Below are 25,011 nucleotides of genomic sequence, written 5' to 3'. Positions count from 1 at the left end.
TAATTCTCACCAGTAGCCATACTAGTACACCCGCTATGTAAGCCATCACGAAAGGTATCACCACAACAGGCCAGCACGCAATGAGGGCATCAAACATGGCGTCCTTTACACCAGAAGTGTCAGTGTACACCACAAACGCGATGCCTGCGGACTCGACAAACGGTGCATAACCCAGCCCTCCCTTGTAACTATCCTGCAACTTGTACCCGATGACTGGAAACGAGAAATCCGTCTGATCATCAATGTTTTGCAAGAGCTCCTGGGAACTGTTTTGTTGAGCTATTCCGTTATTTCCATTCCGTGTGAAGTCTAGTTTTGATTTTCCGTGATCGAGGCACTCTCCACAGCATTCATTGATTACTCCGGTTAGCAATTTAGGTATGATAATACCAGGAGTACTCAGGGAAGTCACATTGACGTAAGGTGGGTAGTTCCTCCAGTTCGTCGTTAAGTTCGGCCGACAACGACAAGTTTCTGTAAACAGAAAAGAAGAAGTTCATATGAGGGTGTCAATGGGGTGATGGCTTTTACGGCTACCGGTTAACATTTTGATTTTTTACGCTTAACAATTAATTTAGTTTCCTAAGGGTTAAGAAAAAAACTTAAATTTCCATTGTTTAAGAAATTAAAAATTAGTTTTCATCGTTTAAAAAAGTTAAAAGTTTATTGAATTACTGTAAGAACATATTCAAGGTCTTTGAACTATTCTGGAATGGAAAAGGTGGACTTTTTCTGTACTACAAAACAACAAGACAAGACAGAAAAATGTTTTGATCTAGATAAGAGGTTTATATTTTTTACCGCTTCCGGTTAAATATTTCCAATTTTTACGCCTAACGCTAAATATTTGGCCCGTCTCATCCCCAACAGTTAACCCCATTGGCACCCTCTCATATCTTTAGGAGACGCGGTGGCCTCATGGTTGGTGCGCTCATCTCCGGATAGAGCGGTCTGGGTTTGAGCTCTTGCCGGAGACACTGCGTTGTGTTCTTGGGCAAGACACTTTACTCACATAGTGCCTCTCTCCACCCAGGTGTATAAATGGGTACCAGCGAACTTAATGCTGGGGATAACCCTGCGATGGCCTAGCATCCCATCCAGAGGGGAGTAGAAATACTCCTAGTCGCCTCATGCTACAGAAACCGGGATAACCTCCAGCCTGATGGGCCACTTGGTTCGTGTGCAGACTCTACCATATCTTTAGGAACGTTACACCAAATTTTGGTCACAGCTAGGACCTTTCCATAATTTTTCAAGTTCTACTGACCTCCAAAGGTAACTCCTGCCGGTCCAGGCCCCTTGTTTGATATGGCAGCCACGGTTATCCTGTAGACCACAAGCGGCTTAAGGTTGCGTAAAGTCATGGACGTAACCGCGTTTCCAACATCTTTACTTATCACGGGCTCAAAATCCACTGGCAAGTCGCCAATTGTTACAGCTTGGTACGTCACTCGGTAGCCTACAAGGCGACCGTGTGTGTATTCTTGAGGCAATGGCGCCCAGAAAATGGGTATGCTGGTTAAACTGGTCCGGTTCTGAGCAGTGATATTTGACGGCGGCCGACTGGGTACTTAGAAAAAACAGAGGAGAAAAATGTCTGTCAGAAACCTCAGTTATCATTTTCTCAGCTAATACACAAGCTTTGCAATCGGCCTTTTTACCGATAGGGAGGCCATTTTGAATTCCATCGTTTTAAATAGTTACTATGGGATGCTTAGGGGGCAAATACATACTAATTTGTGAAATGGTCAATTGCTGCCTGCAATCAGTATCAGGTCTCTCCTTCTCTATTGTTTCGCTTTTTTTTCGATCTGGCATAAATTTTGTAACTAAACACAGCATGGCATTTGCTAGTTTATCATATGATGGACCAATGGGCTATGTATATATTATTTGCCGGCCGGGAGGTCCGTATGGGAACAACTGTGCCCAAGGCTTCAATACCCCCCCCCCCCCCACCCCCCCCGAGGCCGCAGACCGGATGCCGTACTCTAGACCGAGGGTACAGTTTTTCACCATACGGACCGTATAAGGCCGGCAAATAACGTGTTAATTTATTTTTCTCTGCCTTGTTGCTTCGAAAGGAATTATTGTAATGAATTTTGGTGACAGCCGTGACATTTTGCAGGGCACAAAAAGCGATACTGTTTGCTCGGAATCCAAAATTGTTTGACTCTTTGTTGAATGTTTACATTTTGCGTTGTTTTACGTAAAAGCTTGAAAAGTTGTCAAATTTTGAAATTGAGGAGCGGTCCGTAATCGGGGTCCGCATGGGAAAATCTGGACCGCTGGAGCAAGTGCGATTAGCCAATCAGATTTAAGGATGTAGGATTCCGGACCGCTGAGAAGCAAAATAAGTAACAATACTGCATCATAGGTCCACGCAAATTGACATCATAATTTATGACGGAAAACACAGTCTGCACGGGCTGCTAACAGGGGCACATCACACGCGCAACAATGTTGTAGTGTAAAAGCGTTATCACTTGTTTTACAACCCGTGTTGCATGTCGGGGTAACATGTTACACAAGTAAAACTCCTGTCTACCTCGCGCAACATGTTGCACGAAGCTGCAATATCATAGGTAATCGGCGCAATAACGCTCTTCTATAGCTAGTTGCACGTTTTACTTCGGTTAGCCAATGTCGCTTACCATCTTCACCCGTCCATGTGGTATACCAAGCAGGCACCCCATCGCCAGCATCATTGAAGGCCCACACTTCAATCGTGTATTCAGTTGCTTTCTGTAGCTGCGTCAGAACCTTTGAGTAAGTTCTCGTTGTCATTACCGTACCGGTACCGTTGCTCGCGCTCGTATACGCCAGGCGGTAGCCACGGATGATGCCGTTTCGGTGCTCTGGGGGCACGTCCAGCCAGTAGACCAGAAGGCTTTGCGAATCACGGGCAGAAACACCGAAACGGGAGGGAGGAGCTGACGGAGCTGAAATGGGATTGAAGATGGCACTTCGATAAGTACAAAAAGTAAACAGAGACAGACAGACAGACAGACAGACAGACAAACAGGCTAATAGTCAAACTGACAGACAGACAGACAGAAAGACAGAACGGTGCACAGCTAGACAGACAGAAAAGACAGAGAGACACAAAGGGAGACAGCAGACAGACAGACAGACAGCCAGCCAGACAGAAAGACAGAAAGACAGAAAAGCAAGGTAAGTCATAAATGAGAAAAAGTGAGCGTGTCAAGTGATGAAGGTGTCAGTCGCTTGGCACCCTGCTGCGACTCTTTTGTTCCATAGTCCCCCTGATTTTTCCGGTTTTACTTTTCAACTTCTTTAGCAACATCAACGACATCAACAACAACAGCAGTTATGAAAAACACATTGGACGACTTAAGGAATGTTTCAATGCGTCCTACGACTTTATAATAAAAGAAAAGAAGTACGTCTTCAGTTATACTGTAAATGCAAAGGGGATCACATGAGTTTAAAAACCAAGCGAAAAATGTCGAACGTTATAGATAGATAATTTCCTTACTGACTTATACACATTGTTTTTCCCCTCAGATACAAATAATATAAAAGTAAAAGAATTTAGACTGTAAGTAGTTACAGTTTAAGTAACATAAATCGAACATGTCAGGCATCAAAGCTTGCGACTGTCTACTACTATTGTTGTACTGTAATAACTCTCCTCTTACCTGCCTGCCAAGTTTGCGCGTACACTGGCATGGTGTAGTTGCCGTCCTCTGTACTATAAGCCGCTATTTGTACACCGTACCGAGTGAATGGCCTTAGACCTGTAATAGTCACTTCAATGTCGTTCCTGTCTACCATAACGTCCCGTAACTGACGAGGACTGGAAACAGGAAAGTACACAACTCGATAACCAAAAAAACTCCGCGCATCCACTACAGAGATTGCGCTCCAAGTTACGTGTATGGTGTAAGCGCCTGTGACACGAGCTGTTGCATTCATGGGGGTTTTCTCGGGTGCTGTGGAGAGTCAATCAATCAATCAATCAATCAATCAATCAATCAATCAATCAATCAATCAATCAATCAATCAATCAATCAATCAATAAGTATATAAATGATGAATGATAAGAGAACATTTAACTTTCAAGGGACAAAAAACTGCTATACGAAGTCGTTTTCGCAGCTCAATTATTTGTATTATCGAGTCTCTGAGGACCTGTTTTATTTAACTGATTTGAATTCTTCACAAAAGGTTGTACACCGCAGGCTTAAGAGTCCAACACTGCCGAAGCATATCCCGGTTTCCGTAGCATAAAGCGGCCAGGAGTACTGTTATTCCTACAATCACAGGCTAGCTCTTAGAGACCGTGAAGAGATAACTTTCTTGTCCGAAAATATATCACGCCATAGTGCGCGCAATCCTCGAAGAGAAAAAAAGATGGCGGCTGCACATTTTACCACAATACCATGCGAACCTTACACAGCCCATAAAGTGCATTGAAAGCCATATTGTTGAAATATTTGTCCCTGTGCAAACGAGAAAGGGTATGCTAGGTTTGAAGATGTTAGAACTTCAAGTTTTTGTGAGCATTGATAAAGTTTTCGTGTGCTAAGAATTATGTGCAAATGTACCTCTTTTTTTTCGTACGGAGGATTACCCAGTCAGACAGCTCGACCCAGAATTCAACCACTAACCATTAGGCCACCGAAGCACCCACAATATTGATCAAAACACAATGAATATTTCACAAATAATTGTAATATCATTACTTTCCGCGTCGCATTCCAGTGACTTACATGGTGCACCAGTAGAAACCCGAACCAATGGACTCCACGGGCCAAACCCTTTACGGGTAAAAGCTCGTACTTGAACACTGTAGTTAGCATAAACGTTCAGTCCATCGAAATACGCAGAAAGGCTTGAACCATATACAGTTTTTTCATCTAAAAGCACTCCATTATCATCACAAATTTTTGCTTCATGCCCCTGAATAATGCCTTTCCGAAGTTCTCTCTTTATCGGAAGCCAATATAGTGTAATGCTGCTGGTGCTGGAAGAACTTCCGGTCAAGTTGTTTGGAGGACCCAAGGGAACTGAGGAAGATAAAGATACGCTTAACAAAACGAACTAACAAAAAATTACAAATTTTCACTGGTCAGACAGATTAAGCGATCGATCGATCAACACACCGATGATGTAAGGCTTGTCAGGAAGTCTGTCTGACTGTCTGTCTGTCTTTTTGCCTGTCTGTCTGTCTTTTTGTCAGTCGGTCAGTAGGTCAGCCAGTCAGTCGGTCAGTCAGTCAGTCAGTCACTCATGATCAGTCAGTCAGTCTCTGTCTGTCTGGTCAGTCAGTCAGTCAGTCGGTCAGTCAGTCAGTCAGTCGGACAGACAGACAGATCAGACAGAGAGGCAGTGAGTCAGTCCGTCAGTCCGTTAGTCGGTCAGTTATCCAGACACTCAGTCCAGCTTTCAGACAAGTCGCACATGTAGTGCACCTTACTTCAGATATGATTATGATACGACTCTCTATTCCTATTTGTAAGAGTCCTCACCTCCTTCATCCGTCCAGCTCTGTGTTTCACTAAAGTTGCCAATTCCCATTCGCGTATACCCAGCTACAGAAATTTTGTACAGTGTGTAAGTCTCCAAATTTGTTATATTTCTACTGGTGCTCAAGTCGTGCTCTATCTCTCTGAAGTTTGACGAATTCGTGTCATCGGCCTTAATAATGCGCAGTACATAACCCAATAGTATCCCAGGCACACTGGACGATGTTATATTCTGCCACGTGACTAGGATGCTTGAGTTACTGGTATTGAAAGCGGTTACTTGCAGAGGAGGAGCTCTGGGGACTAGAAAAGTACAAAGATAAGTGGAAACTGCAAAAAGCATTGCGCAAATAACTACAGTTTATAATAACGCAGATATTTGTGTTTGTTTTGTGCAGCAGTTTTAGGGGAGGTCACCTGTCTCGCTGTCGATAAGACAGCCTCTCCGTCTTTTAGCTCCTATTTCTTGTAAGTTCTGTTTGCCTGTTACTGCTGTTTCGCTTTTCATTAGTATAAACCAGAGGCGCGGCCCAAGCTCAAGATGTGAGCGATGACCATCTTGCGTAGATCATCTTGCGTAATAGCAGCCATGGTGAAATTGTAAGACTTTGTATGGAAATATTTACTATCGGTTTTTGGAGGTAGAAATAGTAGAAATATGTGCATAAAATGCCTTATCTTACTTCCACAGTGCATTGCTTATTGTCTGTTTGCTTTTTCTGGTAATTGTGTCCAGGCTGGTCGTTGTAGATTCACCTGTTAAATTTTTCTAAGATTTCTTTTTATGCTTTACGCGTGAACATTACCTCCTTCATCGGTAGAGACATTAACAGCGGCGCTAAAGGGACCTTGCGTGACGGTAAAGAAGGCTGTCTGCACAGAATACATGGTATATTCCCCTAATCCTGTCAGTGTCTTTTGGACGACACTGTTATTCGAAGCTGCTCGCCGTCTTCTCGAGCGGTGTAACGTAAAGGTGTAATTCCAAACAGGAGAATTCAACACATTGGCTTTAAAAATCCTAAAGATGTATTTGCGCAAGATTCCATTCAGCTGCTCTGGCGAGTAGGCCTGGAACTCGACCGTAATTGCTGTGGAGCTTGCGTTGTATGCGGTCACGTTTGCAGGCGGGAGGTCTGGTGCTGAGTATTAAAGAACGCGAAGATATGACTCTAATTTTATTATTTCAAGGTAAAGTAACTGCCATAGCGAATTTGGAAAGGCTGACGTGTTGAGCGTTAGTCCTTCGTCCGGTGGATTTTAGATATTGGCCGTTTTAGTTGTCTTCGGGTGGTACGATACGTAATAGTAGTTGGACCTCGTGTCGTACAATTTCTCTAGTAATTTCAAAATCGGACAAGCGCGAAGCGCGAGGCCGATTTGAAATTACGAGCACGATTACTCCCTGAATTGTACGATACGAGGTCCAATTACTAATTAATCGTATCTATAACAAGTTTCGGAGTTAAAAATGTCTTTGAGAATTCTTTTGAGCCAAAACGTCTGTAGCGCTTTTCATAAGTTTTGAAAACTGTAGGAAACATTGCGAAGGAAGCCATTAAAGCACGCGTAATTGACCTTCGAATCACGTGGGTATCCAATCACAGGTATCTAATTACAAACTGTTCAAATTGGATACCTGTAATTGGACACCCACGTGATCGCGCGCCGATTAAGTGACAAGTAGGCGCGCGGAGAACCAATCTTGATCGAGAATTTTGTTATAGTTACGATTAAGGCCATTAGAGTAGATATAAGATTCTGGAGTGCGTGGATCGAATATTCAAAGCCAGCCTAATCTCCAACCTTTGTTGCAGTTACAGACTAAAGCACTCTCTTTAACAGGCCATTCCCAAGTTGCCTTTTGCCTCCGTGTCAAAACGAGTTTTTGAGCGAAACCATTCATATGGAAATATGTTTCTTCTACAGGTTCATTTTCATGCAAATCAAACTCATTTTCATATGAAAGGTTTTGCACGAAGACTCGGTTTGAAACAGAGGCACAAGGTAACTCGGAAATGGCCTATTGAGGGTAACACAGTAAACAACAACTGAGGCGTCGAAACTCTTTGCAACATATTTTGGGTGTCTATGATTCCTCACTTTGTAAAAAAAGTTTAACACTTGACGATACTTTTCCAAGAGCCAACGTTACTCTTCGCGCGTTAAAACAGTGGCTTTCATATTTCGCAGCACGCCTTTGTTTACTTTGTACTTCATCCGCACGCTTTCCGTGCGTGCGCACGCATACAGTTTTGTGCATGGCGTGGCTCAATCATTCCACCTACTGAAGAAGGGCTAAGCCCGAAACGGTTAGATTGCCAGCGAATACTTGACACTTTTAAGAGCCTTTTAAGCCTTTTATCTAATTGCTCTTCTTTTGCTAGTTTTGGCCTAATTACTTGCTTCGATCTTCGTACATACAATTGCAAGGATCCTAGCACTCTACTGTGACATAGTAACCACATGAAAGCATAAATTACGGCTGAAATGATCCATTTCTATCACTCACCATCTTCGCCGGTGCGACACGTGACTGTACTCGTAAAATTTGATTGGCCCTTGCTGTTAGCAGCGGCTCCTGCGATATTATACTCTCGATATTTTGACAAATTTGTAACTTCGCCGTGTAAATTTGGTCCGTTGAATTCTGCTGTTGTAACCACGCCTGTTAACACATCGGTTAAGGTGAATATGTACTTGGTAATTATTCCCAGACGCAACGGCTCAGGGACTGGACTCCAACTGATATTAATACTTGTGGAGCTTGTGTAGTTGGCCGAGTCGATCAAAGGCCCAGCAAGTGGAGCTAAAACAAGAACACGTAACAATAAATAGTCATTGGCATGCGGTCGTATGTCGTGGGGAACAAGTGAACAAGCGAACAAGGGAAAGAGCGAACGAGGAAGAGAGCGACCAAGCGAACGAGCGAACGAGGGAGAGAGCGAACGAGCGAACAAGCGACCGAGCAAACGAGCGAACAAGCAAACGAACGAATGAGCGAACGAACGAACGAGCGAACGATCGAACGAGCGAACTAGCGAGCGAACGAGCTACCGAGCGAACGAGCGAGTTACTAATAAAAAGAAACAGTTTAGTCACTGTCCCCAGATAGAAAACTAGCTCTAAGTATATGACAAAAAAACAGAAAAACAAACGTATCAGAAGCAAACGAAGGAACGACTAAACAAAAAACAAAATAAATCGACCAACTTTCCACTCACTGTCTTCGTCCGTGAAAGAAGTTACGACCTCGCTGAAATTCCCAGGCCCAAGTATGTTGAAGGCAGACACCATAATTTCATACTCGGTAAATTTCTGCAGGCTTTTTAAAGCAACATTTGAAGTGCTGTTACAGGCAATCTGGGTGTCCCACTGCGCCGAAGCATTGAGACGAGGTTTAAAAAACACTTCGTAACCACTCAGTTTGACGCCTACTGGAATGGCAGGCGGTTGCCATTGTACCGTGATGCTTGTCGAGCTGGTATTGTGGGCTGTAACATTTGTTGGCGGAAGGCGGATTGCTGAACAAAAAAAAAAGCAAGTATAAGTGCGAAGCATTCGCCTCAGTTACCTCGCAGGCAAAAAATAATATGCTCAAGTAATCACTACTAGAAATTTGAAGGTTAAAAAGGAAAAAAAACACTTGGGAAAAGTAAAAGTCTTCTGGGAGTCGTCCCTAATGATTGCCATGTAACTCTGTCGAATTTTAACGCCGAGAATTTCGTTGTATAGTAACGCCAATATCTTCCAGACGATAATTTGCCGATATATTTTCGTAATGAGAAATCAGTCATAGCGGATTCCCAAATCCTGGATGCTTTATCGTCTTTTCTAAAAATAAAGCTAGGCTGTTACATAACACTCAAAGAGCGTTTATACAGTGGAGTCGACCATTCTTAACTATAATATCAAATGATACAATAAACGAACAGCGAATCTCAATATCTAAAAGCCCCCTCTCAATTAGTGTGCATTGAGACCATTTCATGTGATTGAGAGCCTGGGGCGGAGAGAGGGATCGAGAGGTCTATTGAGCACTACACTTGGCCAGAGAGTACAGACGACCTTCATAAGGACAGTAAGGAAAATCGACAGATTAATATTAGCATGCATTCTCTTGAGCTTCCATTTTCGGGTACAACTAAATCGGTCACCAGTACCTGCTCGGCGAGCAATGCGTTTTGATTGAGGAAGACCCTTTAACCAAAACTTAACAACTTACGTCCTTTGAGCGTGGTAAAAAGTTGCACGGAGCTTCCATTTCCTACGTTTGATTCCAGAAATTCGCGTTTCATGTAATACTTGTACGTAGATGATGGCTGCAGACCGCATATCTCTACTTCATGTATGGAGGCGGGAGAAGTCTGCTTGTACATGGAGAATGACGATTGGTAAACGAAGTCATAGAGGACTACATATCCAACGAAGAGGCCATACCTCTCAGGTGGGACATCATTCCAGTGGATTCTAACGCACGAATACGTTACGCTTATGACTGATATGTTTTCGGGGGCTGCAACTGCAAGGTTAAGAAAAGGACAAACGTAAATTTAGCCAAGAGCTTTAATTTAGAACCAGCTGTTTGTTTACAAGCGTTAACGAGGAGTTGAACTCGAGTGTAAAGGAAGACTCGAGACAAGCGGAGGCCTCCGGATTTCAAATCTGGCCCCACCAAGATGACGAGATAAAGTGAATTGTTGAAGAGTAAATAATAACTGATTTTAATGATTTTTGAGTTATTTTTTTGTAAAAAAAAACCTCTTAGTCGACGCGTCGGGTATGTTATGGACGGGTCAATGGATGAGTGAGTGAGTGAGAGATGTATGTATGTCACACCAATCAGCTTGATCTACTATAAACAACCAATCAAATTTGTTGTAAAGGTAAATGGTATGTGAGAAGATTTGATCCCGATAGAGTTCAGAACGGCCATATTTATTCTTCTATAAAAGAGGAGGAAGTATTCATATCTTGGGCTTACTTCGACATTTTCTGTGGGTTAGGCTGAGGGTTTTAGTAATGAAGGAGATGAGCCTTGAGGTTTGAAACAGTTCGTGAGTTAGTAGTATGCAAATGGATGGGATATTTTCATTTTTAGTTACAAAGGTAACTTGACACTTTTGTTTTTCACAAGGAGTAAATTCAATTAGAGCTCACGAATCGCTGCTTCTGGTTCTTAGGACATGTTTTAGAGGAGACGAGACTATTTAGATTTGAAACAGTTCTAACGTTTACAATAGTAAGTGCGGGTAACGGTTGTTTTGTTCTTGTTGCATGCAAATATAACGAGATATTTTTATTTTTCAGTTACAAAGTGTAATTTGACACTCTTGTTTTTCACAAGGGAGTAAATTTAATTAGAGCTGACGAATCGTCACCACTCTTTCCCGCGAGATGTTTGCTATCTTTAGTAACAAATGGTAACTTAACACTTTTATTTTTTATATGGGAGTAAATTCAATTAGAGCTGACAAGTTATCGGCTATTGTTACCAGGATATTAAACAAAAAGGAAGCTTTCATTTCTGGACGGTTTTTACGTCTCTGCAGTAGCAGTTTAATAGTTTTATTTGTTGACATTCATTTCAGTCCGATATTCTTAAAGGTGAAAAGTATGAAAACTGTTCAAATGTTCCTTGAAGACTGCGTGACACCCAGTTAATTAAAAATGCAATTTAATTAAATCACACTTTCAACTTGTCAGAGAGGGTTTTTTTTTTCTCTTTCTTTCTATTTTCGGTGAAGTTGTGTTGTGTTGTGTAAAAAGGGTGAACTTACGACTCGTATAAAATGCGAAAAAGTCTCTTAATTAACTTGAGTATTTTTCAGCAAAAATTCCTCTTGGGGGTTGGAAGGGCTATGTGATCGGTGAGTGAGGGAGTTATGCATGTGCGCGTGTCACACCAATCACAGTGCGGGTTGGATCAAAGAACGAATCAAATTGCCTGTTAGGAAATCAGATGGCATCTACATTGATCTGGAGACGTGTCAGATCACTGTAGTTTGTTCAGTCAAACACTTTATGGCTTACTATTTAGCTATCTTACCATGACCGATGTAACATCGCATGTACATCATAAATTCCCAGTTTCTTTCTCGCTGTTCATCGCAACCAAACAAACTTGTCAAATTAACCAAATCATTACTGTAAACAGCTCTATGAATGCTCCTATCTCTGACACTTCACACAAAAAAATAACTCTTGCATGCCTTGCGTGCCTATGTTTCAAGACAGACGATAGAAGCTGGAAAAGTCTCCCAGGCTTTTCAATTTGACATCAAAATCTTGTGTGTGTGGTTAGTACGTTATAATATCTCTCCTCCCCCCCCCCCCCCCCTCCTAGCACTAGGTTCGTCGGTAACCATTTATACACCTGGGAGAAGAGAGCCCCTGAAGTGTCCCTCACAAGAACACAACACAATGTCCCTGATGTCCCTGACCGGGGCTCGAGCCCGGATCGCTTGATCCGGAGGCGAGCCCACTAACGATGAGGCCAGCGCGCCTCCACTAATACAAATGAAATAGTGTCCATTTAAAAAAAACTTTACCAAACGTCGTATTAACAGCAATGCTTTCACTTTTCTTCCCGACTCCAGTCAAAGTATAAGCAGCCACGGACACCTCGTATGTTACCAAAGGTTCCAGTCCAGGTATAGTGAGAGAGTTTACTACCTCGTTGACTTGCGTAACATTGATTTGTGTGGTTCCAGCTCGTCTCAGATAAACCACGTAGCCCTGGAATATGTTCCAGATTTCCGGAGAAAGACTGGGATCGTCCCACGTGATGTCTATGTACGCATCACTTACACTCGCTACGCTAACATTGGGTGGAGATTCGTTTGGAACTGAAAGACAAGGAAATTGGTTGTAGCTAGACAGTTGCAGACAGAGTCTCTTTAGTGAATAGCATGGATAATTTCTAAAAACGTTTTGGAAATTTTGAGATGCATCAAGGCATCATTCCTAAGTAATGGAATTTTTAATTTACTCGCATCAAATATCAGCTTGACAAAGAATCGGTAATGTTACGAGCCTGAAATTTCACATCAATAGCCCTTTTAACAATGGAAGATTTTCTCATCTGCATCACAATGTTATCCAACATGAATGCTAGGCTATTTCGGGCAAAAATTAGATGCAAAATTGCCTGAAATTGCCTCACATATATGCTGGATTATATTGTTTGTGGCAGATTAGCTTAAACGTGACCGGCTTTCAGACAAGTCTTCTTGTTTACCATTTTTTGGAGTAAGCTCCTGAAGTGTCAGTGGCATGTTATGCAAGTGACCCGTGGAAGATACGCTTTGATTTAGTTCTTCGATCAGCTCTAAGTTGCTATCGTTGAACGTTATTGTGAAGTCTGCAATGACGCTTCCACTCCTAAAAAAAAACAACAGAAAAAAACAGTGTAACAGAGACATTGGAAGAACAGAGCATCAACTTATGCAGCAATAGTGAACGAAACTTCTCAAACTCATCCATAATTCATCAAATTTAAACAAATGAAAATCATGACCGTGACGGTCTTTGCATATCTGATCTTAATTAGCATAGATTTTTGCGATTTTATCTCTCCGTTTTTCCTTTGTTTTACTTTCGATTGAGAACATATATCACACACTCACGACAGTGGTTGACCACATTTCCAAACACCGTAGTTTGTTGAAAATACTCCGCTGCGTCCCGTACTTTCAACTCTTTCTTCGGTGTTTGGAAATGAAGTACAGCCAGACACAGTCTTTAGTGTTTGATATATTACAAACAAAAATGAGTGAATCATCAGGCGAAATAACATTTCCAAGCGATAAAGAACTAATGAGTAAAAACTAAAGGAAGTCAAGAAAATAGTATGGGAGGGAAGGAAAGAAGACCCAAAATGAACTTTCTTACAAGGGAAAACGAGTGATTTAAATTCCTTCATAAATCTTCCTCTGGTGAAACATTTCAGAAAAAATAGATGAAAAAGTCGCGAACAAATGGATGAATATACGAATGAAGAAACTCACACATTATTATGGAATATATACTAATTGCCAAAATGTACTGTTACCTACCGATATCCATTCATTACGACAGAGACCTGGATTCCGGAATAATTTGAATAGAAGCCGGTTACCTGAAGGAAAAAAGAATATACAAAAACAGACAGAATCATTGTGTCTCGGGATGAAACCTTCCAGTTTTTGACCATCCGAATGAAAGCTATTAAGCAATACTTTCATGTACGTGGCACTGTTTATGACGCTGTACAAGGTGGTTCTAACTTTCAGGTCTGTGGATGAAACCCTAGTGTGTGACCATTCAAATGAAAGCTATTGAGCTGTACTTTCATGTGGTACTGTATTTATTATGCTGTAAAGGATGGTTCAAACTTTCATTCTTCCTTTTTTTTAAATTTTAACTCTGGGGATGAAACTCTAGCCTTTAAACGTCAAGGAAAGTTATTTAAAGTTGTTGTTCAAGGAGGCTCTAACTTTTTAAGCCATGTGGATAAGACTTACATTGCTTCTAATGTTATTAGTTATCAGTCTGTATCTCTCCGTTTCTGGTGACGTTAGATCTCCATGCCAAGGTATGTTTTCTATCCGCGCGACTACTTGAGCACTGAACGGCACCAAATCTGAAAGAATGACATAAAAAGTATGTTAAATTGCATTTACGGAATTAAAGTAATATTGATAACAGTATTCTGATCGAATTGGAATTCGAAGTGTTAGCTTTGGTGGAGGGAGAAAAGCCGGAGAACCCGGAGAAAAACCCTCGCGGCGGGAACAAGCGACTAACATATTCATCTTATAACGTCGGGTTCAGGATTCGACGGCCAAGCACTCCCTGCTTCCCTTGAGGGATTGGTAATTACATCGGCAAGACTCCATCATGGCAAAATCCGTTTGCTCGCAAGAACAAAGTCGAAATACAGAGTAACCTTACATGTTGGTTATAAGTTATAAGCTAACCTCGTTTCCTCGTTCTGTTAGACAAGAGGGCTTGTTTTCTCTTGTCGCAAAGAGCGCGGGTTATAATTCAAAAAAGAAAAAAAAAACGCTCTTGGTCCGCATGACACAGCAGAGAACGAGAAAACGAGGTGAATATGAGGTGATAAGGGCGCCATAAAATTTGATAAATTGTTTTAGCAAGAAATTAAAAGTGAAACATTTTTTTTTAACTCACGTTTGGTAGCACTGTATATCTGGGCTATGCGTTCTTCAAGTAACACCTGTTTCCAGATGGCAATATGGAAATAAGTTGCTTTAGCGAACACGCCGTCCCCAGCACTCAGTAAAACAGAAGAAGATGAAAACTCAGGAGCCCCTCCCTTGTTGCAACCTTCATCTCTGATAAATCTGTCGATCCTTTGACCGTTCCTGAAAACCGTCAATGTTTGTGGCGCACGTGCTTTGTAAGTAAAAGTCAGGTGTGACCAGATTTTCTCCGGCATTGCTATTTCCTTCAGACAATATTCACTAGCGCGTTGCACGCGGACAATCAACGACTTGCTGTTTGCTTCCTGGTACACCACAAACTTGCCAAGAGATTTGAAAAACGTTTGTCGTTGTCCATCTTCTCGATTCTCAGGCTTCATGAATAGTGATACGGTAAAACCAGTGTCTTCACAGGAAAATACGGCGGACTTCGTAGCGCACGAGTCTCCCTCGTGATTCAGGTGAATCTCGCCGTCAACGCCATCTGTCATCATACCAAAAACTTCAGACACACTTCCGTTCGCTCGACCCCAGCCAGGGGTGGAAAGATCTTTAATTTCTTCCACTGAATCCAGAGGCCAGAAATGCGAACTGCCTTTGTATAATTGGACTGAAATAAAGCAAGATAAATGCATGACACTCCTTGTGTTGTTGAGTATATTTACTAAATGCTGTCAAACTTAGACCTGCACTTGGCCTTGCAAAATTGGGCGAGTCCACAAGCTTGAAGTATTTAGCGATGAGGTAAAAATCGAAAAAACCTGACACACTTTTGTTGACTGATGCAATATTAATAAGACTGTACAGCCGGTTGGCTCGTGTTGCGACCGTCGATAACCGATAAATTTAATAAAAGAACCTTCGGCCTTTTCACGATTTACCTGCTCCAGACACTTATTTAAAGAAAAATGTCGTCTAAATTACATTTTACTCGTAGACCACATTTATTAAGCTTTTTACTCATATATAGTTTGTTGGAGTTTTGTTGAAACTAGAACAGTTACAAAACGTTTTAGTAAGGACACTCATGAAAGTGGAAAGCGACCTTAAATCGGTTGGTCCCAACACAACACGAACTAAGCTACTAAGATAAAAACAACAAGCAATAACTCACAGATTTGACACAGAGCAGGATTTTCGTCCTCTGTGTTACATCGGCAACCGCCATTTATTTCGTCGCAGTGGTGATTGAATGGGCACTGCTGAGGGCACAGGGACCCTACGGAAATCAATGAGAACAGGAATGGTAACATACAAAAGCAAAACATTCGATACAACAGACCTCCCACAGCACGGTGTACATTCTTGTCTCCTTAGAGGACCCAGTCCTCTTAGTCAGTACACCTCTAGCTGGTTCCAATTTTAAGTCAATTTGAAATCGGTAAACAGCTGGAGGGTTCGTGGAATCAGGAATTTCCAGTTGTTCAGCGCTAACTCAGAGTTCATTCTACGCAAATCTACTCAGAACCGGATTGTTCCCGGACTTTCGTGCTGACAAAAAGTTGCGTGGCCACTCGGGACAAGAATGTACGGTGTAAACTAGACTTTAATCGTGTTGGACATGAATGTGTGACATCCAGAACCATTCTGTCCTTGCGCTCCAATGTAGCGGAGTAAACATAAGCATTATTTTTGACCTTTTTTTTCTCGCAGCTCTACCTGAGCAGAGAGAGGCATCTGGGATCCGAGCTGAAAATTTCCCTACTGAAAACTGCAATATTTAGGGAGGACTCCACATCATACGTAGCTAAGTTTCATGCGGGTCTTCTATCCAGGTCGAATTGGAACTTTGTTCTTTTTGTGTTGGGGTGGAGGGTGGGGGAATCGAAGAACCCGGAGAAAAACCCTCTGGAAAAGGCGAAAACCAGCAACAAACTCAACCCAGTTATGGAACGGGCCCGGAATCAAGCCACATTAGCCACATTGGTGGGAGCCGAGCGCTCTCACCACTGCGTTGTCCCCCAATACAACGTCACTGATCGGCTAAACTAGGCAAAGCACCCAAGAAGAATTTCATCTATGTGGATAAAGCTATAGAAAATGCTCTCGCTCTTTACTTAGAAGTCAGTGAAGAAGCGTACCTCCGTGACCCTTGTACAGAACTTCAACATCACTAGGCTCGAAGGTCGACGCTCCAGCCAGAACGGTGTCCAGGTTGGATTCTGCATTAACTCCACCTCCTTCATAAGAGACGACATGATGACTAAACCCAGTCCTCATGTTGTCACTGTCGCCAATCTGAAAATCAAATGGAGCTTGGCCAAACGTTGGTCCAGTGGATGGTGAACTGTAAATTGCAGTAGCAGCAGATTGTCCACTTATTTTCTTTTTAAAAAGGGATCCTTCCGACGTGTAGTTTAATGAAAAAATGAATGCCTTAGTGTCCGATCTGTAGTACGTGGAACAGCCTGCGAACCAAAAGTAACGCCTGTTATTTTTTCATTCTAAACATACTTCAGATACATGGTCAAACATATTGAGCCAAGTTGGTTATAAAATATGGTGGCAAAGCAATGTTGCCGGCGTTTATCCCGGTTTCTGTACCCGCCTGGAAGGTGTGCTAGTCCATCGCATGGTTACCCCCTACCACTGATAAGCCAGTACCCATTTATACACCTCAGTAAAGAGAGGTATCGTGCGAGTTAAGTACAGCACAATGATCCCGGCCAGGACTCCGAAGTCCAGCTAACCATTGTGCCTTCGTGTTTCCCATCAACTTGTTTAAAACGGGTGAGCAAAATTCAGCTCAGCCGTGTATAAACCAACGGTAAATTTAACTTATCAGATAACCTGAATAGCACATTTCAATTGATTTATATAATTATGAATGTCCGTAAATTATCTTCGACTCAAAACTTCAAGCACGCGCCAACAACGTAGCTACAAAATAGAGGGACGTGGAGTGTCACGTTATGTCGCCAAATGTAGCCTATGCTGCTGTCAAACAAGAACCCTTTTCTAAAGTAAATCCGGCCTTGACCTCAATAATACATACATGATGACGGCTCTATGATCTTCAGCTGTCCGTAACCGGCGCTGCTTTTCAGGGTACTCCACGAGAACAAATTCCCTGGGTCATTCCTACAGCCTCGTCCTAACATGGCCAGCTTTGACGTTCCCAGGGTGTGGTCCCACATGTTAAAGAGAGTTATTCGCCCAAGGAAGGATTTTGAAGAATCCGCCGATAACGAGGGAGGTAATTGGCCAATCAGTAGAGTTCCTGCTGATAGAATACTGTCTGTCGTCCAAGACGAGTGAGGCTTCCACCCTTGACTCACACCATCAATGTAAACGATCCACGATTTATCTCCGCCTGACCAGACAGCGACGATTTGGCGCCAAAACCCATCGTTGAGTTTCGAAGACGGACTGTCAATGTAGCTAGGCAAATAAGCGAAAGTTGTTTTAGATTTGCATCACAATTCGCAGCTTTAAAGCTGTGCGAAACATCCTATTTAAACCAGGATGTAAGAAGTGCAAGAAAGAAATATTATTCAACGAGAAAACGCTCTCTTTTTTACGCAAAAGTGTAAACAATGGAACTTTTACCGATGCCACGTAGTATCAATAATTTTTCATATATAAAAAAAATCACCTCCACGGATCAATTTATTATGTTGAATTTGGTGATTTGCGACGTTTCATAGAAAACTAATGAAAATATGGGACACCAAACTTGCCAATTTTTACACAGAAATGCACGCCAGGAAGCAACGCTGGCCTCCTGGCATACATACAAGGAACAGCGCCCAAAGTGGGTTAGCGGGTCGAGTTTACTAAGCTACCCACGTCGTTTGCAAACTTGTTCGCGCGCCAAAGCGAAAAAACAAACAGCGCTTGATTGGGAAACCCAAAAAATAGAGCCAGCTCACAGTCAAGATCTTTGATCGGTGAAAACACAGGCGGTGCAAGCTCTAGCTGTGAGATGATCATCTTGCGTAATAGCGGTAATGGCGAAATCTTAGATGAGATGTTCTTGTTAATCTGCAACTCTTTTGTTTTTAGGGCTAGGGGCATTGTTTGTGTTGTATACCTATTGTTTCGTTTGGCCAATCATGAAGACGTGTACCAAAACTAATTGTTTAGAACACCTGTCACCTTTCAGTACTAACGCTTATCATTTGAGTTTTAGTTACCTACAGTCCGCGGCAGATTGGTTATAGCCCACAACAAAACAGATGCCTGGGGCTCCAGAATTGCTAATTTCAAACTCCACCACTATGCCCCCGCTAAGGAATGAAAACGCTATTTGAGAGTTTTGAAGCGACGACATCACCCAAAACGAGACTGTAAAACTGTTCATGGATGACGCAGGCGAAACGTTGGATCGAGCATAGTCATCTTTGCTTTGGCGCCAGAAATGCAGATCATAGCTTGGATTAATACTCTTCTGACCTAAAATTAAGGAACCAGTTCAGTTAACATTCAGATATGACTGGTAAAATAGAAATCTGCCTGTACTGACATTAGACCTTAACAGCTTATTTAATGAACTAAACGCTAAAAAAGTAATTTTTATAATAACTTTATCTAAAACATAACTAGAAATAATTTAGTGCTGCAATTTCCCTGTCATATGTCATATCCAAGATGGCGGCTGTTAGAAAATGATTTCGTAATTCGGAGGACGTCACGTGATATTACTATCTCATGTTGCGATACACTATGTAAAGTCAAAGTTTAATTTGAATGTTCCCGGAGTTACAAAGGGAGGTAGGAGGCAACCGTCCCCCGTTTCCTCCTATCGCAGAAATTCTCCCCTGCCACTAAAAGAAAAGTTAGCTATATGAATATATCCACGTAAGGCAGAAATACGAAATAAGTGTGTTTTGTAAACTTCTGCAGCCTCGGAAATTTATTTTATTAAGGAGTGAGGTGGTGAACTGGCATATTTTATACAGCTGTTACTGTGAAATGACAACACTGTGACTAACCATTGTCTACTTACACGTTGACGGTCTTACTAGCTTCAGCGCTCCGTGAACATTATTCCTAAAGGTATTCCATCGGAACACGTTCCCTGGTATATTGGCACAGCTTTGCGCTAATGTGGCAATTTCAGAATCAGCCATCTTGTAATTCCACATGTTAAACGCAGTAATTTGACCTTGAAATGATCCTGTAGGAGTATCTATTGGCGGCTGATTTTGTCCGATCCAAAGAGTCCCCACAGAAATGTTCGAGAATGAAGACCAGGTACTTTGTATGCCGTTGCCTAATAATTGACCATCAAGAAAAAGGGTCCACTTCTCAGTGTCCCACCATGTCACAGTCAGGTGGCGCCAAGAACCGTCTCCGGGATATGGATTGGTTAAGGTAATAAGGCTATGAATAGAAAATAATCATGGGTTATTCGGAGGGTCAATATGATGCCCATGAGATATTGTTTAGAAAGCGCCCTTGTTAATTTTAGTCTCGAGGATACTCGTTTACATAGGCCATATAGTTAAGTGTGCCCCAAGGGGTATGGTTTGGAGCGGCTTCGCCGTTTCGGTCTGAAAATTGGCATAGATTTTGAGGATTTTGGTCTGAAATAAAGTGTTTTTGACTCAGGCTTAGTATTGGGCCGGGTATTTTGTTTATAAGGGACTATTTTCGGCATTAACATTGGGAATTTTGCAGCCCCTCTCAAATGTTTAAGGCATTTCTGGTCAGCTGCGGTTATATAGTAGACACGTGTACTAATTTTAGAGGTCTAAAATGGGGTATCGATTTTTCGCTCACGACTGAAATAGGATATTGAAAATCACATATTTTGGCCTCAAATAGGATACGGGTTACAAGGTTCGTGCTGCACATCAGCACCAAAAAACGCTGGGGAGTTCTCCCCCGCCCCCCTCGGGAGGGAGGAGATCAACATAGTAGGTGAAACTTACATACCTGCACAGTCTATAAGTATCATCCCAGATACACAAATTTGTTCTGTCTTCACTTTGCATGTAGAATTGTATCTTTATTGGCACGGTTCCAAATGAAAACAGAGTGAAAGGGTAAAGGCCGGATATCTTTATCCACATCGATGCTGTAAACTGGGAAATGGACGAAGAGCCATCGGCCCAGACGTAATCATTGACGTCTTGACGCCAGAAATCTAATTCAAAGTTCGAGTCGACCTCGTCTGAAAAAAATTACAAACAAAGCAAAGTCGAGACTGCAAAGTTTGGGAGCCACAGCTCCCCGTCTCCTATGTGGTTGTTATTTCAGCCATTAGGTAAGTTGTTTGAATAAGTAGATGAAGCAAGACTTCTATTGGATGATGAAAATGTGACGAATCACTTTATTTCGTGCTTGACATATACCTTAACTACTATAAAATTTCGTTCTCGTTTTGTTCATCTCCTTATTTAATTACCTTCACCCCAGCTGCGTTCTGTAAATCCACCAAACACAAAATTGTCTTTCCTAACTATGGATAGGGTGGGGCCTTTATTGTCACATTTTTGGTGAAAGGTAGAAACACTCCAGCCATGATCCAGAGCGTGATAACAAGGTGTCCAAAGGGAAGAATCATAGCCCTCTTCCTTCAGCATCACACTTAAGTATTGATGATGAACACTTTCCATTGGAACAATCGAAGAATTTATCACTGTGAATAAAAAGTGGAAAAAAAAAAAAACATCACTTAACTACCCAAGGTGGTGGTAGAGAACCTGTCTGACTGTCACAGAAACGACATATAAAACAGTGTAAATTTATTGGTGCTCTATAGATTTTGAGGAAGAGGCATCATCTTTATTTGTCTCCACTTCCTCCGATTCCGTCGCCTCCTCCTCCTCCTCCTCCCCCCTCATCCTCCTCCTCCTCCTCCTCCTCGTCGTCGTCGTCCTCCTCTCACTCTTTCGTCTCCTCCTTCACCACCACCATCTCCTCCCACTCCTATCCTCTTCATCATCATCATTATAGTAACAATCGTTTCACATCAATTCTCGACCCAAAGCGACCGCATCAACTGCCAACTGACCAGCTACAGCGAAGAATGAGGGCACTAAGAAAGTAGCTGTTACTCGTATTCAATTTCACATTCGTACTGCTATTCAAAAGGTCCTTATGGATATCTCTGGCAGCAGCAGTAATAACATCAACAACAATCGAGAGACCAGCTTAAAGACCAAAGTCAAAATAACAACCGCAGACACCATCACCACCAGCATAACAAGAAAAGATCAACTCACCTACACCAGAACCCGAGGGATCCTGTGGCTCAGCCGATGAAGGGAAAAAACTGCACTCTTCTCTTGTAAACTTTATCTGGTCGATAGCGATATCTCCTAAAGAACTAGGTCCTTTAACAGCTTCAAAGATGACCTAAAAATAACAGTCACAGAACTGTCAAATTGATTATTAACGTGATTAAACTATTACAGGATCCCATAAGTAGGAGCTAAAAAGTATGAAGAGTAAGACAGTTAATCCCTCATTGAAGACCTTAGTCCTAAGCTGATCCATCTCAAGCTATATTTAGACCACTCTGTATTGAGAAATGCAGGGTAGGTTTAGAAATAATCAACCCTGGGACTGGAGTTTCACCCCCGCTCACAGCCAAAGCGCTTTACACGCATTTTCATCCTCTCAGAAAACATCTTCTCAACGCACGTGGTAAATTATCCGCGGGAGGACTGGATGCTATGCCAAGAATAACTTAAGAGGGGGATTACCTTTTAGGAATAAGGCCGACATGGAGGATTAACTCTCTTCATCCTCTCTTGGTAAGAGGCTAAATCTTTAATTTGTCACTAACCTAGGGAATGCTCAGTTTTAGTTACGGGTGGCAGTTTTACGTTTCCCTCGATCATTGTAGGAATTTTCTTCAAATGATTCAGCCACGCTTTAAAGTCATTACTGAGATTAGAAGACCATTTCAGTGTTTGCTAAGATGGTGTGGTCTTAATCATGGTTTCATTGCATGGGCACTCAAAACTAAATACATTTTTAGCTAGGTTTATCCTAACTACAGCTTTTCTAGTTGCTCAGGGTACTAGCTCGTGAATAGTGTCAATAGCTTGCCAACGTCTTCGCGTTTTGAGTTCTGGAATTATATGATAACAAGATAAAGGGAAACACCATTAAAAAGCCTTCAACACTTCCAGCACAAAGGACCAATATGCTAAAAGGACCAATGGACTCATACAAGAATACGTAAAGGTTATACTTTTTAAAGCTTGCACGCGCATGTTTTTACCCTTTCAATGAGGCGAAAAAATACCATATTTACCTGATATTGCGGTTGAATAACGTTGACGGGAACGTGCGCCTCATACCACGTATCATTTTGGTCTCCAAATAACCTCCACAATAGCTCTTCGTTTCCATAGAGACCCGTAGAGTAAACATTAAGCCTTCCTACATGTGCCCCCGCCATGTGATAATGAAACTTAAGGCATGCGTAAGAGGTGACATTAGAAGGTGTAACGAGTCTTGCAGTTTCTTCAGGCTGCGAAGCATCGAAATGGATATATCGACCTGTACAAAACATAAAGTTTCATTAATAATAACGTTAGAAATCGCGGAAGGGAAAAGCACTTTCGTGTTGAAAGCTTGTCATTGCTTGAACATAGACCGCCTTAGTACAACTCGATGTCTGTCTTTTGACAGACATCGGGTTGAACGGATTTAACGTTAAATCCGTGGGCCCCACTTGCATTGCACATTTTCTAACGCAAGGATTTTAGTCATATGCTGCACGTATTTCTTGAGTGTTTTGTCGTTCACACCCTAGTGGGAGCGTAATTTGTACTACAAAGGTTTGGTTTAAAATACGTTCCATCTTTGTATTTGTAGTTCAGTCCTGACGAAGTTTCACTAGTAGACGAAACCGGTCGATTAATAAACTCAGTTATACAAGATTACTGGTTGTTGCTGCCTGCTGCCCACAAATCTTCTTATTTTGAAATTTTAAAATTTTAAAGTACCTAATGTTTGGCTATGTCCAATCTGATTAGCTAAGAACACAGCTAAACTATCCCGGAGTTGATAAAGACATGGCGAAAAGACTGGATAAACGATAGATGGCTCTCGGAGTGCGCGCGATTTAGCTTAGTGCGTTATGGCCGAAGAGCATTGACAGGAACCCGTCAATGATTCAATCTCACCGTCTGTGATCTTTTATTCTACAGCCAATGAGGCTTGCTAACACAGCTTATACACTGCATGAATTCGTCAACTATCACTTGATTGCAAAACCCACTGACTGACTATTTCGAAGACGCGCAAATCTGATTGGCTACACACTGTCAGGGCTAATGGCAGACAGAACCAGAGGCTGGTAAATCTCTGAATCGATTTGAAATGTTTTCGTGAGGCTTCTGAAATAAAAATAATATACTTTTTTGTTTGATTGATCTTTCAGTGGGTAATATAATTGAACAATAAGACGGCTCGCTCTCTGTTTCTCTCGACTTCGATAGCCGATAGAAACCTCAAGCTCGCAGTGTATGTGTTGATTAGTTGGAATAACCAACCAATTATAGGAAAAAAAAAAAAGGGAAAGGGAAGAAAAACGTCACTAACCTCCGCCAGACACATCATCGCATGGCCCAGTCCCCTCCGTCTCAGTACATCCGTGAGATAGCTTCCAGCCACTAGAACTGTTCAACAGTAGTGCCCAGTCCCTTGAGTTATCGTCAAAGTTAAGATAAACTGAAAAACATAAACCAATGGAATTAGGAACAAGGACGAAGAAAGAAGTGTTTAACTGATTGAAGGATAAAGTTACATCTGAGTAATTGCATTGTTACTACTATATAAACGACAAGAAACTTTCTGCTGTTATATTTGAGAGATTTTAATGTCATCTTACGACACCTACCTTCAGATTGCCTTTTAATTTCCTCCTCTTTCATCGCCATCTTCCAAACCTTCAATTCTTTGATCGAAATAGCCCTGCTCCATCCACCGCCATTCTCCGCTGACCCAATCATAAGCTTAAACGGCTCACTCGCCAGAGGTAAGTTTAACTGTTCTGGGGTCGCATCAGAGGCCACCAACTTTCCATTGACATAAAACTTGAGCCCGTCATCAGCAGTCCACGTCAGTGTTGCGTCGAACCATTGGTTCACGATCAGGGGATGGCGTATTTGCCAGAACGAGTTTTCTTTCCCAAAGAAAATGTCGTATCGCCCACGACGGACGGTGAAGGCCAAGCCGTTTTGAAAACTAAATATTTCTGTGAAAAAGAAATTCGAAAAAAACGAAAACCTGTGAAGCTTCCCTTGTCAGCAGCAAGTTGAATTGATACAATTTACCTGTTAGTATTTGAAGTTATATATACCTCAACTGAAATGGTGCATAATAATAAAGGATGAATCGTCAGACCC

The 25,011-nt window shown here is 42.0% G+C and overlaps 1 protein-coding gene across 4 annotated transcripts in view; it reads right to left on the bottom strand.

Moving 5' to 3' along the window:
• LOC145469679 (uncharacterized) overlaps nucleotides 1-25,011 on the bottom strand; it is a 159,729-nt gene that overhangs the window by 117,558 nt on the left and 17,160 nt on the right. For 2 of the 4 annotated variants that reach the window (XM_081453433.1, XM_081453431.1), the window contains exons 17-40: nucleotides 24,504-24,860; nucleotides 24,206-24,334; nucleotides 22,911-23,158; nucleotides 21,871-22,003; nucleotides 21,051-21,284; nucleotides 18,835-19,093; nucleotides 17,694-18,079; nucleotides 16,780-17,106; nucleotides 15,813-15,917; nucleotides 14,667-15,308; nucleotides 13,997-14,115; nucleotides 13,550-13,611; nucleotides 12,733-12,875; nucleotides 12,044-12,340; nucleotides 9,718-10,014; nucleotides 8,717-9,016; nucleotides 8,005-8,301; nucleotides 6,299-6,634; nucleotides 5,496-5,795; nucleotides 4,737-5,033; nucleotides 3,663-3,956; nucleotides 2,655-2,942; nucleotides 1,268-1,570; nucleotides 11-474 (exon numbers count right to left, since the gene is read on the bottom strand). In XM_081453433.1, the coding sequence (XP_081309559.1) occupies nucleotides 11-474; nucleotides 1,268-1,570; nucleotides 2,655-2,942; nucleotides 3,663-3,956; nucleotides 4,737-5,033; nucleotides 5,496-5,795; nucleotides 6,299-6,634; nucleotides 8,005-8,301; nucleotides 8,717-9,016; nucleotides 9,718-10,014; nucleotides 12,044-12,340; nucleotides 12,733-12,875; nucleotides 13,550-13,611; nucleotides 13,997-14,115; nucleotides 14,667-15,308; nucleotides 15,813-15,917; nucleotides 16,780-17,106; nucleotides 17,694-18,079; nucleotides 18,835-19,093; nucleotides 21,051-21,284; nucleotides 21,871-22,003; nucleotides 22,911-23,158; nucleotides 24,206-24,334; nucleotides 24,504-24,860 (6,617 nt within the window). Of the gene's footprint in view, nucleotides 1-10; nucleotides 475-978; nucleotides 1,571-2,654; nucleotides 2,943-3,662; nucleotides 3,957-4,736; nucleotides 5,034-5,495; nucleotides 5,796-6,298; nucleotides 6,635-8,004; nucleotides 8,302-8,716; nucleotides 9,017-9,717; nucleotides 10,015-12,043; nucleotides 12,341-12,732; nucleotides 12,876-13,549; nucleotides 13,612-13,996; nucleotides 14,116-14,666; nucleotides 15,309-15,812; nucleotides 15,918-16,779; nucleotides 17,107-17,693; nucleotides 18,080-18,834; nucleotides 19,094-21,050; nucleotides 21,285-21,870; nucleotides 22,004-22,910; nucleotides 23,159-24,205; nucleotides 24,335-24,503; nucleotides 24,861-25,011 lie in introns of all 4 variants that reach the window. The other 2 variants (XR_014042355.1, XM_081453434.1) reach the window with 2 other exon arrangements.

Source organism: Orbicella franksi, chromosome 15, assembly GCF_964199315.1.
Source record: "Orbicella franksi chromosome 15, jaOrbFran1.1, whole genome shotgun sequence".
Taxonomy (NCBI): domain Eukaryota; kingdom Metazoa; phylum Cnidaria; class Anthozoa; order Scleractinia; family Merulinidae; genus Orbicella; species Orbicella franksi.
The sequence above is the reverse complement of the archived record's forward strand: the minus strand, read 5'-3'. Positions and strand labels throughout refer to the sequence as shown.